Below are 15,142 nucleotides of genomic sequence, written 5' to 3' on the forward strand. Positions count from 1 at the left end.
TCCTTTAACAAATGTTTTAAACAATACTCCCTCCGTCCTAAATTATAAGCAAAAAAACAAAAATCACACTTATTAAGAAAACTAAAACATAAGAATTTGTAGCATAGTTTTTTTGTGTTTTCTTTCGAATAAGTTTCATGGGAAGATGTAAAAACAATTTTCATTGGCAATTGATTATGGAAAAAATAAAAGAGAGAGAAAATTAAATGTAATTTGCATTTAATTTCACGAGAATAAGAAAAAGTTTTTATTGAAAAAGATGATTTTTTTAAAAACAAGATTAAATAGAATAAAAATTTATTTATTTTTCTTATATTTTGAGACAAAGAAAATGAGTTTTTTTTGCTTATATATCAAGATGGAGGAAATATTTATTAGCAAGACTTGTGAAGAAAGAAAAAGATCCCATTAATTTGCACTACACCACACCTCAACACGTTGCTTTTCCACACTAGTGAAATGTGTCCACTCCACTCTCAACTCTCAACCATAACACGTTTTGCTATGTTCAATTCTCCACAATCTCTTCTACTATAAATGCTTCACTCCCTTCTCCGACCTAACTTTCACTCTCATCACTTCTTCTTCATACACCCCCACGCACCCAAACTTCTACTCTCCAACCTTCCAATCTCCACTTCTCTCATAATGTCCTACCGCCCTAACTACCAAGGCGGAGGCCGCAGAGGCAACTCCTCATCTTCCAATCGCGGCGGTGGCCGCCGTGGAGGTGGCGGCGGTGGCCGTGGTGGTGGTGGACGCGGTGAACAGAGATGGTGGGACCCTGTTTGGCGTGCTGAGCGCCTTAAACAACAACAAGCAGAGGTACATTCAATTTCATGAAACACCCGACACCGAACACCATACTGACACGAAAATTTATTTTATAGAAAATGATATAATTGAATGTAATTACATGTGTCTCTTTGTTAGACACATACACTTGACACTGACACCAGACATGCATTCGATCAGAAGTGTTTGTGCTTATTTTAGAGGGGTCGGTGCTACAGAGGTTTAAGTTGTACTTTGATGAATTTGATTGTTAATAATTAGGGTTTAATTTTGAGTTACAGAAGGAGGTGCTTGATGAGAAAGAATGGTGGAAAAAGATAGAAACGATGAAAAGAGGAGGGGAACAAGAATTGGTTATAAAGCACTACTTCAGTATTGCAGACCAGCAAACCCTAGCTGATATGGCTTATCAACATGAACTATACTTGTATGATATGAATCACTTCTTCATTTTATCAGGAATTTAGTTGAAACCATTTTTTAATTGCATGTTTCTAATTTTTATGTCTTCATTATTTCTGTATATGTATGATAAGCAATTATGCCTTATAGGAGAAAAATTTAATATTTGGTTATAGGATGTCTTTATTTTTTCCTTATAAAATATAAAATGAGCTCTTTATTTTACATAAGCTAAATTTGTTTCTCCAAAATTAGTATTTTATTCTAAAGTTTACTTAAAGAGTGGTTAGGTTATTTTTTTTAGGGTTAATGGTGCTTTACCCCCCTGTAATATAGGTCATTTTTGGTTTTTCTCCCTGTAAAATATTTTTTTTGTGCAGAATTTTTTCGTTTTTTATGACCTATTAGGGGGGGGTATTACAAAAAAAAAAAATTTGTAAAAAAAATATTTTACAGGGGGGAAAACCAAAAGTGACCTATATTACAGGGGGGTAAAGCACCATTAACCCTTTTTTTTAATGAGTTCACGATGTGAGTGTGATACCTCCCGGCCCTGCGGTTAATGTTTGCTTCTAATTTGCTGCAATGTTAAATTGATTCTGTTGGGTGAATTAGAGGTGATTACATTTACTGTCCACTTGGGTTGGCCTAGTGGTATTGTCTTGAGATCTGGGAGTGTGCTCCTCTTCAAGGTCCCAGGTTTGATCCTCCTCGGTGCCAATTTGGGTGGGCTAATTTAGCTTATTAAAAAAAAAAAATATTGTCCAGTTGGGGCCTGTCTGAGGATCAGCCTCGAACCAAACCATACTTGACTTTTGTTGAACTTCACAATCTAAGTCATAGGTTATTTTGGATTGAACTTGGCTGTGTATCAGAAAAGTAGGTATCAGAACAGAAATTATGTAACACTAATTACATTAACACTAGTAGTAGTATATGATATATAATAGAGATACCTCAAGTACATTGTTAAAACAGTAGATTGCACAAAGACTAGCACTACCCTTGTAAGTTGTAACTAACTCTAACAAACTGATTAAGTTAGTTCCAGTCCACCATTAGTAATATTGATTTCAGGTTGCATACAATACACACTCGACATTTATTCATTCTACCTGTGAACATCTAAACTTAATATCATGTATATTTATCTGGTTTTTTTCTAACATTTTAATTCTTCGTTGCCTGCTTTTTACTTGCGCAAAGAAAGCCATGCATATAATAAAGGGAAGACTCTTGTTGTTAGCAAAGTTCCTTTGCCTGATTACCGTGCAGACCTTGATGAGCGTCATGGATCAACACAGAAGGAGGTGGAGTATACCTACTCTATTTCAAAGTCCGATTACCAATTTCTTGTTGAAAGTTTGCTAACATATCAATTTTGATTTTCTACAGATCAAAATGTCCACAGACATAGAGAGAAGAGTAGGAAATCTTTTAAATAACTCACAGTCAACCTCACAGTCAACGGCTACGGCAGCTGCTAGTTTGCCTTCTGCATCAACTGATACGGGACATAAAAAAACAATGACCACTATAAACTCTGCTTCTTCACAACAGACTGATACTTCAAAAGAGAAACTCAGTGTTGCACTCAAGGAAAGGCAGGAACTGGAGCAGGTATCGAAACAATTAGTAGGAATTTTGACTTTTAATCTAGTATCTCTTGTCTGCATCTATTGTGCCGTCTATTTGACTGCTTTATGCTGTATTTTAAACATATGCGGTATTGAAAACTTGCAGGCAAGTGGTAGTTTGAAGGAAATGAAATCATTTAGGGAGAAGCTTCCTGCATTTAAAATGAAGTCTGAGTTTCTGAAAGCAGTTCAAGGAAATCAGGTGTGGAGAGCTATTTATATCTGTAAAAAAAAATATGACTTATTAACTGTTGTTTCAAGATGCTTTAAAAAAATTATATCTGTAAATATCCATGAAAATTTAAAAGAGGGCAAACTTTTTTGCTTCATATTTAAGTGGACTAATTGTCAATGTGATGCTCAAACTGTTTGAACTTACGTTAATACTTTGCTCATGTTCATTCTATAGTTCTAGCTGTAATTTTCATTCTAGAATACAGTAAAATTTGACTGGTGTTAGTGCAGGTATTGGTAGTTTCGGGAGAGACAGGCTGTGGCAAAACAACACAGCTGCCACAGTTCATTCTGGAAGAAGAAATATCTTGTTTGCGTGGAGCTGACTGCAACATAATCTGTACTCAGCCTCGTCGTGTGTCTGCAATCTCTGTTGCAGCTCGTATTTCTGCTGAAAGGGGAGAAACTCTTGGCAAAACTGTTGGATACCACATCCGTCTTGAAGCAAAACGTTCTGCGGAAACACGCCTTCTTTTCTGCACCACTGGTGTATTACTGCGGCAACTGGTATTGTTACATCCTGTTTTTAAGATTTCAATTCCTGTATTAATAAAAAATTTGACAGGTATTTGAGTCTCATCTCATCAACATTATATTGTAGCCTCTATAATCAGCTAGTCATGAAGTCATTTCTTGCCAAGTCGCCATATAAATGAAAGTTGACTTTGCAGTGTAAGGCATAGTAGACACTTGCATTGACAATGCATTGAGCCCATAAAAATCTTGTGTCAGGGTCGTGTTAGATATACAATAAATTACGAGCCTTCACTTGATAGATTCGGATAGTTGGTGATTAATACTTTCTTCCCTGCAGATTGTTGTAGTGATGCTTGTATTGTATGGATGTAGAATTTAAAATAAAATTCATACAGTGAGTAGGAGAGGATGTAGTTAAGTATTTACAAGATTCGTGTTATTATATATCTATTTCAAATTGTAGTGATGCTTGTATGAATGTAAAATATAAAATTAAGTTCATAAAGTGAGGAGGATACAATGTAGTTAAGTATTTACAAGACTAGTGTTACTATATATATATATTAAATTTGAAAGAGGAAAAATATGAAGTTAATAATATTTCAGCCTTATATGTGGGATGCTCATATGTTTTTCCTGACAGCCAATGGTGTTCACTTTTCTTTTCTATATCTTCGGTTTTTGAATAGGTACAAGATCCAGAGTTGACTGGTGTTAGTCATTTGCTGGTGGATGAAATTCATGAAAGAGGCATGAATGAAGACTTCTTAATAATAATTTTACGCGACCTTCTTCCTCGGCGTCCAGATTTACGCCTCATTCTAATGAGTGCCACAATCAATGCTGATTTGTTCTCTAAATACTTTGCAAATGCCCCAACAATGCACATACCGGTATTTCATTATTTTTAAAGTTCATGTTGTTGTTGAGTTATATATATATATATATATATATATATATATATATATATATATATATATATATATATATATTATTTCAATGCAAATTGTATTGCTTTATTTTATTTTATTTGGACATATGTGCCAGGGATTTACTTTCCCTGTGGTGGAGCATTTCCTAGAAGATGTGTTGGAGAAAACTAGATATAGCATCAAGTCGGAGTCTGACGATATTGAGGGGAATTCAAGGAGAAGAAAGAAACAACAAGATTCTAAGAAGGATCCTTTGGCTGAAATGTTTGAGGCATGTATGCTTTATATATCAATCAATCCATGTATATACAATATTCGTGATTTAGAAGATACCTTGAATTATGAGCTCTTTTATCTTTTCCATTCTAGTTGCATGGAATTAGGACTTAAAATTGACGATTCCATTGATTTTGTTTCTTGGGTCAAGTTGAATATTGTATTCCGTAACAATAGCATTGTAACAACTCTCTTAGTAATGTCGCACTATATTTTTTTCTCTCAAAGTTATGTATTCAGTTCATGATAGTTACAGAGTCGATATGGTGTTACCGTTGGGTTCAAAAGATTTGTTCTTTTAAGAACCTTTTTTATTCACCATGACCGATGGGTCTTTCTGTTAGCATCGTAGAAGGGCGACATTATGATAATAGACAAGTGATTTTGGTGTAGTGGTGAAATTTGTGTATGAGCAATATGGTCATGATGAGTGCTATGGACACACTCTTTCTAAACACTCTCAACACCTACTTTCTTATTGGCTGAAAACCCATGCGGGTCTCATACTTTGGAAATGGATCCAACATAAAGTGGTGAGATCGACATGGGTTTTACTCAACAAGAGAGCGAGTGTTAGAAAGATTCTTATTGGCTGAAACCCATGCGGGTCTCATACTTCGGAAATGGATCCAACATAAAGTGGTGAGATCCACATGGGTTTTACTCAACAAGAGAGTGAGTGTTAGAAAGATAGTGTTCCTAGCATTTCTCATATGACCATACGTCGTGACTTCAAGAATCATGAAAAATGGTTCTTTAGTTGTTGGATGCTAGTTGGGGTCATATGCTTGATTTTTGGTGTGTGATATGTTCTTGTTTGACAGTGCTTCTGATGAGGTGTGGTGGGTTGGAGATTTAAGGAGTGAAAGACCTTCGTATAAAATGCTTCTCTTTCTTTGTAATTAATCTCTCTCTTCTAGTAAAATCTTTAATCCTTTAAAAACCAAAACATGATGAAAATTTGCTTAGATTTAGCCTTTGTAGCCAACAGTCCTTGTTTTTGCAATTTGTAATATGATTTACACCTTTATTTCTCAAGTTTCTGCTGCCTACCAATGTCATAACCTTTTTAACGTCCCTTGCCATCATTGCTGTTTATATATATAAATATATGAATAAGACTTGCACATCTCCTTGTTTTTGCAGGACGTTGATATAGATACTCATTACAAAAGTTACAGCTCGGGTGTTAGAAAATCTCTTGAAGCTTGGTCAGGTTCACAGATTGATTTGGGTCTGGTATGTATGTCCACCATTTCCTTATTTTGCAAATGCCAGATGAATCTCTATTTTATGAATTAGAGGTACCGGCTGTGGGGAAAGTCTCTTAACTCAGTGGGTATCCAGTCTAGAAGTGTTTGATTTTTTTGCGTGCAGCTAGTGCAGAAGTCTCTGTCGAAACTGAGTATTTCTGAGAAATTGAGTGTGTTGTGTACTCATAGCTTATCTTATTTTAAACATGAGTGCATTGGGTGTATGAGCTAACCATGAACTGATTATAGAGCTTAGTAGTAGCTACCGGTCTCTAAACAAACCTATAACTTCAACAGTAGCCTACTGTTGAAGTTATAGGTTTGTTTAGAGACCATAACAGAATAAGGTTATGCTACTCTGGACTCAATTATAAGTAAAAAATGTCTGAATTTTTTGGACTTAAATATAAGCAAATGTCAACAAACCTATGAGCATTTAATGTTATTCCAAAAATTAATTTTTTTAAAACTGTGAGATGAACTTTATAATTAGGAGTAGATTAGTAAATATTTTTTTTTACATGAAACCAAGAAAATTAAATGCATGTAATTACTACTCTTAATAAATAATAAGTGTGCGAGTAGTTTTTTTTTCCGCTTATAACTGAGTGCGAAGGGAGTATATAGAATAAGAGTTCAGATCTGCTTCAGTCCCAACTATTTCTAATTTTCCATTTCTCTTCACCGACGAACGATAGGTGGCAAAGCAGTATCCAGTGGCTGAGATTGAATAATCAGTAATGGTAGAAAACGCATTCTTAGAAACGCGTTTAATCTTCTTCCACCCATCAAACCCTTCTGCCCTGCGATTTCGCCGCTTCTCTGCACCGTCTCGCAGTGTCGTCCTCCACTATATTGTTCTTCTCGCTTCTTCTGTCGCCATTCTTCTCTTCTTCTCGGACTGCAACAACCCAAATCACTATTCTTCCTTTGGTTTTCAAGAAATTGGTTTCATTGTTTTACATATGTTTTGATTTTGCTGAAATTGGAGTCATTGCTTTTCATCTATGGTTTTGTTGAAACTGGTGAAAGAGGTTGTGACATGATTTTATCAAAACATTGACAAACCTGTTCAATAAAGTGGGAGGAACGGCGAGCAGTAAGAGTGTCGCCGGCGGTGAGATGGAAGGCTAGGTGGTGCGTGGCGGCGGAGCAGTGAGGGTGCTGCTAGATCCGGAGCAAAAGGAGTTCAACGGCTGCCAAAGAGATGCAAAATGTTTCTGTTTTTTATTTAATCCTAGCTATTGAATAATTGTTTGCTACGGGCCGTCCATCAGTGGAGGGAAATAGAAAACTGGACATAAGTTGAACTGGAGTAGATCTGGAGTGGACTCATTAAATAAAATTGTTGGATAAAAGTAGTAAAGGATGAGTCTTACTAGATCTTATCCTTTCCAAAATTTCATGGGTATCAAATGATTCACTAGAGTATTATGTTATTGTTGTATTCTATATTTGAGGTGGATATGCTAACGAAACTAAGATATTATTCACATCCTCTAAACTAACTACAGTCGTTTAATATTCTAATTTGTGTGAGATATACTAATGAATCCAGATAAGCATTCTAACAGCTTGCTATTTGGCTTTCCTCGTTGAATGAACTGCCCATTCTATGTTCTTGGTTGGAATTGTACTATTTCATTTCTTACCATCATCCTTACTTGTGTTGCTCTATGCCTTTGACGAAATTTTCTATGTTTGTTGAATCAGTTTGAAGTGTTTGTTTCAGTTTGATTACTATGATATTTCAGGTAGAAGCAACAATTGAATATATATGTCGAAATGAAGGTGGTGGAGCAATTCTTGTATTTCTTACTGGCTGGGATGAAATCTCTAAGCTATTTGAGGAACTTGAAAAAAATTACTTACTTGGAAACCGTAGCAAGTTCTTAATCCTTCCAATACATGGTTCAATGCCTACCATCGACCAATGTGAAATATTTGACCGTCCTCCCCCTAACAAAAGGCAAGCATGTTTCTTTTGCTAATTTTGTCATAGACAGTTTTTTGTTGTGATAATATGCTTGGACAAGTTTTTGAAGAAATTGTGTGAATATTGCTCTGGCATATATAGTTATGCAAGAATGATGGAGGTTGAACCTAAACAAACATGTTGGATCACAAAGGGGAACTTGTAAATGGAAACTAGTTAATCGTATTTACTTGACTATATTTTCTGGCATTTCCCTGTATAAATTGTGACCCAGGACCAAATCACAGGCCTAGACATAGTAGACTCATTTCGACCTATTGTGAAAAGAAAAAAACGACTTGTCCTTGATAGACATCCTCCTAAACTAAAAACAGATTTCTCTGAATTTTTAATTAATTCTTGACTATTTCTTCCAATCCAAAAGAAAATGATCGTAATTATAAGATTGTTAATGACAAATTACTCTAATTGATAAAAATCAAAACTAGCACTTAATGACCAGGATTCTCTGACAATTTTATCAAAACAAATAATTCAAATTTTAAAAAAGATAAAGTAATCTTAATCAGCAAGATGCTCATTGCATGGGTTGAATCTGTGGTCACACAGTAACAATTCAAAGTCCAACCATTGCAACAAGGCTCTTATTCATTTGATGGGTGTATCTTAATATTCTTGGCTTAAATTCTTGGAAACCCGACTTCTACTTTTATGTGGCATTTTTAATACATCGACGAGCAGTTGATTTGATGCTTTATAATATACATTATTAGATGTTAAAGTAAAGACATGCTGTGTTTTCTTGGATGTTAATTGAGTTTGGTATCATTTTAGCATCTATTTTTTTTTATAGCTATTATTTTGTCTTTGCAGAAAAATTGTGCTAGCAACAAATATTGCTGAGAGTAGCATCACCATAGATGATGTTGTGTATGTCATAGACTGTGGCAAAGCAAAGGAAACCAGCTATGATGCTCTTAATAAGCTTGCCAGCTTGTTACCATCATGGATTTCAAAGGCTTCGGCACGTCAGGTATAGAAGTTGTGGAAAAGCACTTCAGGTATGAACATGCTATGTTTTACTATTACTAACGGGTAGACAATTTCAGAGACGTGGTCGTGCTGGTCGAGTACAACCTGGAGTTTGTTATAGATTGTATCCGAAACTGATACACGATGCTATGCCAGAGTATCAGTTACCTGAAATCCTCCGAACACCTTTGCAAGAGTTGTGCCTGCACATTAAAAGCTTGCAGCTGGGAACTGCGGCACCATTTTTAGGAAAAGCACTTCAGCCGCCAGATTCTCTTGCTGTTCAAAATGCTATAGAACTTCTGAAGACAATTGGGGCATTAGACAATAAGGAGGAGCTTACTCCACTGGGTATATTGTACTGGACATGCGTGTCTTCTCAGGCTATTTTTAGTCTAATCTTTAGATGCTATCTGAGCTAATTTGATCTTTACAGGTCGGCATCTTTGCACTGTACCTTTGGACCCAAATATAGGGAAGATGCTTCTCATGGGTTCTATCTTTCAGTGTCTCAGTCCTGCCTTAACTATTGCTGCTTCTCTTGCTTACCGCAACCCATTTGTCCTACCTATAAACAGAAAAAAAGAAGCTGATGAAGCAAAAAGATATTTTGCTTGTGACTCTCGCAGGTTAGTTATTGATATGGGTCAATCGTTTGTTCAAATTTACTACTTTAACCATGCTTGTGGTTGCTAATTATAAGTATATTTTTTATTCAGTGATCATTTAGCTCTTGTTGAAGCTTTTGAAGAATGGAAGGACGCAAAAAGTAGGGGGGATGAAAAGAATTTTTGTTGGGAAAATTTCCTATCCCCAGCGACCTTGCGGTTGATTGATGATATGAGAACACAATTTCTCAATTTGTTATCTGATATTGGGTTTGTTGACAAGTCAAAGGGTGTCCAAGTAAGCCCTTGTCCCATTTTCTTTAAAAATACTAATTGAAGCACTTTCTCCCATCTTCTCTCCCTATTTAGTGTCTTACTCTTGAATGAACTTAAAATACTTTTTTTTTCTTTCTTTCCCTATTGACTAATTATATTATATTAGTCCGGGCACTTCTCCCATTTTCTGTTTAACTCTGACAAAAGACAACTGAAGTTTATTCGAAATTGAGAAAAAGGATATGGATGTTTATCAATCTTGATGTATATCTCTGCAGGCTTACAACCAACAAAGTCATGATTTGGAGATGGTTTGTGCAATTCTTTGTGCTGGTCTCTACCCTAATGTTGTGCAGTGCAAAAGAAGGGGACACCGGACAGCATTCTACACTAAAGAAGCCGGGAAGGTTGACATTCATCCCTCTTCTGTTAATGCCGGAGTTCATTCCTTCCCTCTGCCCTACTTAGTATATAGTGAAAAAGTGAAAACAACCAGCATCTATATTAGAGACTCTACCAACATTTCAGATTATGCCCTACTTCTATTTGGTGGTAATCTTGACCCTAGCAAAAATGGCGAGGGCATTGAGATGCTTGGGGGTTACCTTCATTTCTCTGCTTCTAAGAGTGTCATTGAGTTGATAAAGGTAATTTCCCTCTTTTTCCAACAAAATCTCTAATGTTTTTTCCTTTGTAACTTGTTTCTGAGCCATGCTTACTCAAAGCAATCTCATCGTAACTGAATATGCAGAAATTACGTGGGGAGCTTGACAAGCTTCTAAACAGAAAAATTGAAGAACCAGGTTTTGACATTTCTGATGAAGGAAAAGCAGTGGTTGCTGCTGCTATTGAATTGCTACATAATCAAGTCATGCAATAATTTCTTTTTCCAGGGCTGACAGTTCTTTGTGCTGCCATTCATTAGCTGTTATAATAAATTGAGTTTGATGATTTTGCTAGCGATATTATTATAATATCTGGAATGTATATTTACAATATCTATTTTTTTGGGTTAAAAGGACTTATATAGTACTCAACAAGGGAAGGAGGAAGAGGGATAGAAATATCAGAATATTCTCATTAGGGAAACTGAGTATAGCATTGGGCACATATACCCATTGGTATGATATTTATCTTAGGATGTCATACTTATATTTTACTAGACAGGCTATGCTTTTTGATAGAATGATTTTTGTAGAAGTTATATTAAGATGCTATGGTTTAATTCATATTCAACTTCTTGCTGTTAAGTTACCTAATAGGGGTTCATTTTGCACTTTTATTTTTACATTTTTAAGTTCTTTTTTCTTGGAAGCTTTATTTATTTCTGTGCAGCACAGCTCTTGAAAAAATGTCCAGTAAAAGAAAAATTCTTGAAATTTTATTGAAAGTAACACGTGCACAACTTTTAGAATGACAACCATTTGCAACTATATCTTGTTGGCTATGTTTTTTCTTTAACTATCTTGGTTAAGCATTTGTACTTTGTTTGGATTCACTTTGAATGGTTTGTCCTATTTTTGGTTCCACGCAGTTAGAATTAATTTTTGAGGTGTAAAATTGCAAGTGATTTTTGAATGGGTGTAAAACTAAGTTTTTGGTTACTCTTGAGTAGAATTAAGTTTGCCTTAAGTTAGGATTTGTAGCTTGAGTTTAAATGTGATTTTTTCACAGAAATCTATTGTTCAATTTAGAAAAATAGTTGTTATCGCAGAACAAGCAAACACCATTTATCATCCTTAAAATGCTAATTCCATCGATATGAATTTGCAAGTGTCATGACAATTTGAAATCTCAAATGAAACTGTCTCTCAAAGTTTAAACATTAGTCAAATCAGTCTCAAATTGTTGAACCTCAATCAAATCGGTCAAAATACTCATTTGATCAAGTAGAGTTTAGTACTTTAGTTAAGAGGTAATAATGTGTCATGTGACACCATGGTTTCTCTTCGATGATGCCACATTACACGTAGGAATGCTAAACGTAAGTTTCATGGTTCAAAATTCATTTTTTGGAAAAATCTGAGAACAACTTTTAGTTAGATTTTACTTGCTTCATGATCGAACTTCAGATTATTAAAGTCTATTTTCCTAAATATTGATGGATTAATAAAAAAAAAACTCAAATTTTTAGAGGCATTGAACTTTCATAGTTGAAATCCCAAAATCAATTAGCATTGATAAGAGACACGAGAGAACAAATCATCATATCTCATTTTAATTTAGTGTTTGATGAGCTAACAAGATATAATAAGTTCATTTTGAAAGTTATCACATTTCACCTCTCTATTGAATAATTTTTTTTATTCTGGATATGTATTTGATTAAAAATCAATAGAATAAAAAACTATTTATTTGTTTACCGTTATTAAACAAATCTAATAAACTTTTTGAACTCATATGACTTTTTTTTTTTGTGGTGGCTGGGGTTTGAACCCCGGATCTTGCATACATCATACATTGTCCCTACCAACTGAGCTACGCTCACGAGGACAACTCATGTGACTTATATAATAGAATGATTTAATTACTTATATAATTTTTATGATAAATTAGTTATTTATTTAATAGTGTCAATCAAATTTAGGACCATTAAATTTGCGAGGTTCGGGTTTGAACTCCGCCCACCACAAAAAAAAAAAAAATCCCTTTGATTGTAAAAACCCGTCATTCATTATGTATTTTCAACTTCAACTCAACAACATTAAACTTATTCCTTCAAAACTAACCAAAAATGTTGACTACTCATCTCCATAGACCCTTTCTCTATTTTCTCTCTACTTCTGCACCCATTCAACCTCATTTCCACAATCTTGCCTTCTCAAAATTTTCTGGAGAATCGTGTACAAAATTCTGTATACATTCTTGCAATCAGACAAGGACACTATTGCTTGTGCAACACACAATCCAAGTTTACTTTCTGACCATCTTGTGCAAGATAATATTAGTGTTGATTAAGAATGAAGTGAAAGACTCAAGCATTGCAAGGTTGCTTGGAGCGCAAGGTACTCAACACAACCGGCATTCCCGAAGGTGTTGGAAAAATTAAAGGATTTGGGGTTTAATCCTTCACAATCTTTTTTCTCAATAGCATTTCATGCTAAAAGAACGGTAACCAAAACCAGGTGAAAAGAGACAGTTGATGCCTTTAAGAAATGGGGTTGGTTTGATGAAGATTTTCCACAAGCATTTAGAAAACAGCCTCATTGTATGTTAACCTCCGTTCATAAAGTAAATGTGTGATGAACTTTTGGGTTGAACGGTTGAGTTGGGATGCTATGGCCATTGCCAAATGGGTTAGGGTCTCAGTTCAGCAATATCTTCTGAAGAAGGGTTTGCGAAAAAAAGAACGCAAGTTTCCAGGTATTTTATCCTGAATTTGTTATCTTGTTCGGCATTTGATTTGAATATTTTTCGTACTAGGATAAATATTGGTTTTGTTATGATTGATCATTTTTCAAAATCATGATGTATATCAGTCGTGCTCGTAAAAGTTGAATTCTTCTTGCATGTATGACCATGAAATACTTTTTTGTGATAGTGTTATTTCTTCTTCCATGTTTGTTTAGTCCAATAATCTATGGCATAAGTTAAGCTATACTGGACTAGGTTGCCGAGTTTGAACTGATTTTTGGTTCTAGTTGCAATTTATGTTACTTTGCAAATATAAAGAATGCAAATAATGAAAAATGCATCTGTCCTAATGTTCGCGGTACAATTGAAAAGAGCTCCAAAATTCAAATATTAAGGCTGCAATTAGAGTTATCAATATCAATTATTCAAAATATTATGCAATTAGCATTATGCCTTAGTCTATCCTTACATAGCACTTTATGCTGCTTGTTATTTTTACATTTCGGCCTACTGATATAGATATGGTAGAGTCGGGTTTAAATATCATAGTTCAGATGTATGTAATGTAATGATTAATGAAATTGCTTAAATAACTTGTTCCTAGGAGTACTTTGGGAAAATATTGGACTTAACTTCTTTCGGATATTGTCTCACGTCTAAACCGGATATGTGTATTCTGGTAAAGTATTTTCTCGATGCAGTTAGTTAATGGTTAATTTTATCCTTCGATCTCTTACTAAACCAATAGCTTACCTCCTATTGGATCTTATACAACAAAATCATATATGTTTCATTTGATTTAAATGAAATAAGATTTGATTCAATGGACATTATTTAAACTACAACCAAGTTATTTGATTTTCTGTACTTATCTTGTGTATTTGTCTTACTATTCTAAATATCAGTATAAACTAATTATTGCAGGTTCACACGAGTAATTCTTCTGATTTCGAAATGCTTTTCCTATGTTTCTCTACTGAATTTTTCTCTCTTGAACGACTGTTTGGCAGATTTCACTACTGCTTCAGATCAAATTTTGGCTGTCCAACTAGAGGGTTCTAAGTTCTAACTGACCAGCCCTCTGACCGATCATCTCAAGTAAGACTTGGAGTAAGAAATAAGGATAGTTACTACATGAAATTTCTCACAATGAGTGGCATGTGTGAGAAGCATAGGAAGTATGGATGGAAGTAGGAATATGGGAGCTAATTCAGCCTGTAGTGAATAAAGCTGAAGTTCCTGTGAGGCGGGCCATATTTCATATGCTGTCAAATGTATCAAGTGAGCAATGTTGGGTTATAGCAATGACAACATGGAGTATTTGGTGGACACATTGTGTGGGAGAGTTGTAGTAGAAGTAGCTTTGAGGTTCCAAGAAGAGCTTTAAATGCATTACAAGATTGGAGGGCAGTGCACGCGAACCGCAGTACAGCCTCGAATCACAGCAGATCATGAAGCAATATCAGATGGCGAAAACTACCAGGAGGCACGCTAACATGAACATAGATGCGACTCTTTTTCCAACGGAAAACAAGTTTGGTTACGGCTCATGTTTGAGAGATGGAGGCCAAATGATTCAAGCATGCACAACATGGATGGCAGGAAGCCGAACACCAACAGAAGCAGAAGCCTACGAAATAATTCTGGAACAATTATCACATTCAGAACGAAATGTATTGGAACTTGCAAGAGAGTTCTCCTAATTCCAAATTCAAACTTGCATTAATATCATGCTCTTATACAATCATACCCGCGAAATTATGCAGGTCAACTATAAGCTCCGATAAATCCTTTAACAAAAAACCAAGCCTAACTTCCCTTATTTTTAACTCATCTAATGCAAGAATAAGTCATATCACAATCAATAGATATTGTCAGTAAAAGATATTGCAATGGAGCCATCATATCCTATCAAGAATGGTCAGAAACC

The 15,142-nt window shown here is 35.1% G+C and overlaps 1 protein-coding gene across 2 annotated transcripts; it reads left to right on the forward strand.

The window, feature by feature from the left end:
* The first annotated feature begins 417 nt into the window (after nucleotides 1–417).
* Nucleotides 418–11,112, forward strand: LOC11424426 (DExH-box ATP-dependent RNA helicase DExH1). 2 transcript variants are annotated; one of them, XM_003590275.4, is made up of 16 exons: nucleotides 418–825; nucleotides 1,077–1,222; nucleotides 2,408–2,507; nucleotides 2,593–2,817; nucleotides 2,941–3,036; nucleotides 3,300–3,575; nucleotides 4,235–4,438; nucleotides 4,593–4,748; nucleotides 5,900–5,992; nucleotides 7,761–7,975; nucleotides 8,816–8,975; nucleotides 9,052–9,325; nucleotides 9,411–9,603; nucleotides 9,694–9,880; nucleotides 10,137–10,505; nucleotides 10,610–11,112. In XM_003590275.4, exons 1-16 carry the CDS (start codon nucleotides 538–540, stop codon nucleotides 10,736–10,738), a joined length of 3,111 nt encoding a protein of 1,036 aa, XP_003590323.3. In that variant the 5' UTR covers nucleotides 418–537; the 3' UTR covers nucleotides 10,739–11,112. The 2 variants fall into 2 exon arrangements, with proteins under 2 accessions (XP_003590323.3, XP_024633214.1); XM_024777446.2 differs by lacking the exon at nucleotides 418–825 and having other exon boundaries at nucleotides 1,083–1,222; nucleotides 2,404–2,507.
* The last annotated feature ends 4,030 nt before the right edge of the window (nucleotides 11,113–15,142 follow it).

Source organism: Medicago truncatula, chromosome 1, assembly GCF_003473485.1.
Source record: "Medicago truncatula cultivar Jemalong A17 chromosome 1, MtrunA17r5.0-ANR, whole genome shotgun sequence".
NCBI classification, from domain to species: Eukaryota; Viridiplantae; Streptophyta; class Magnoliopsida; order Fabales; family Fabaceae; genus Medicago; species Medicago truncatula.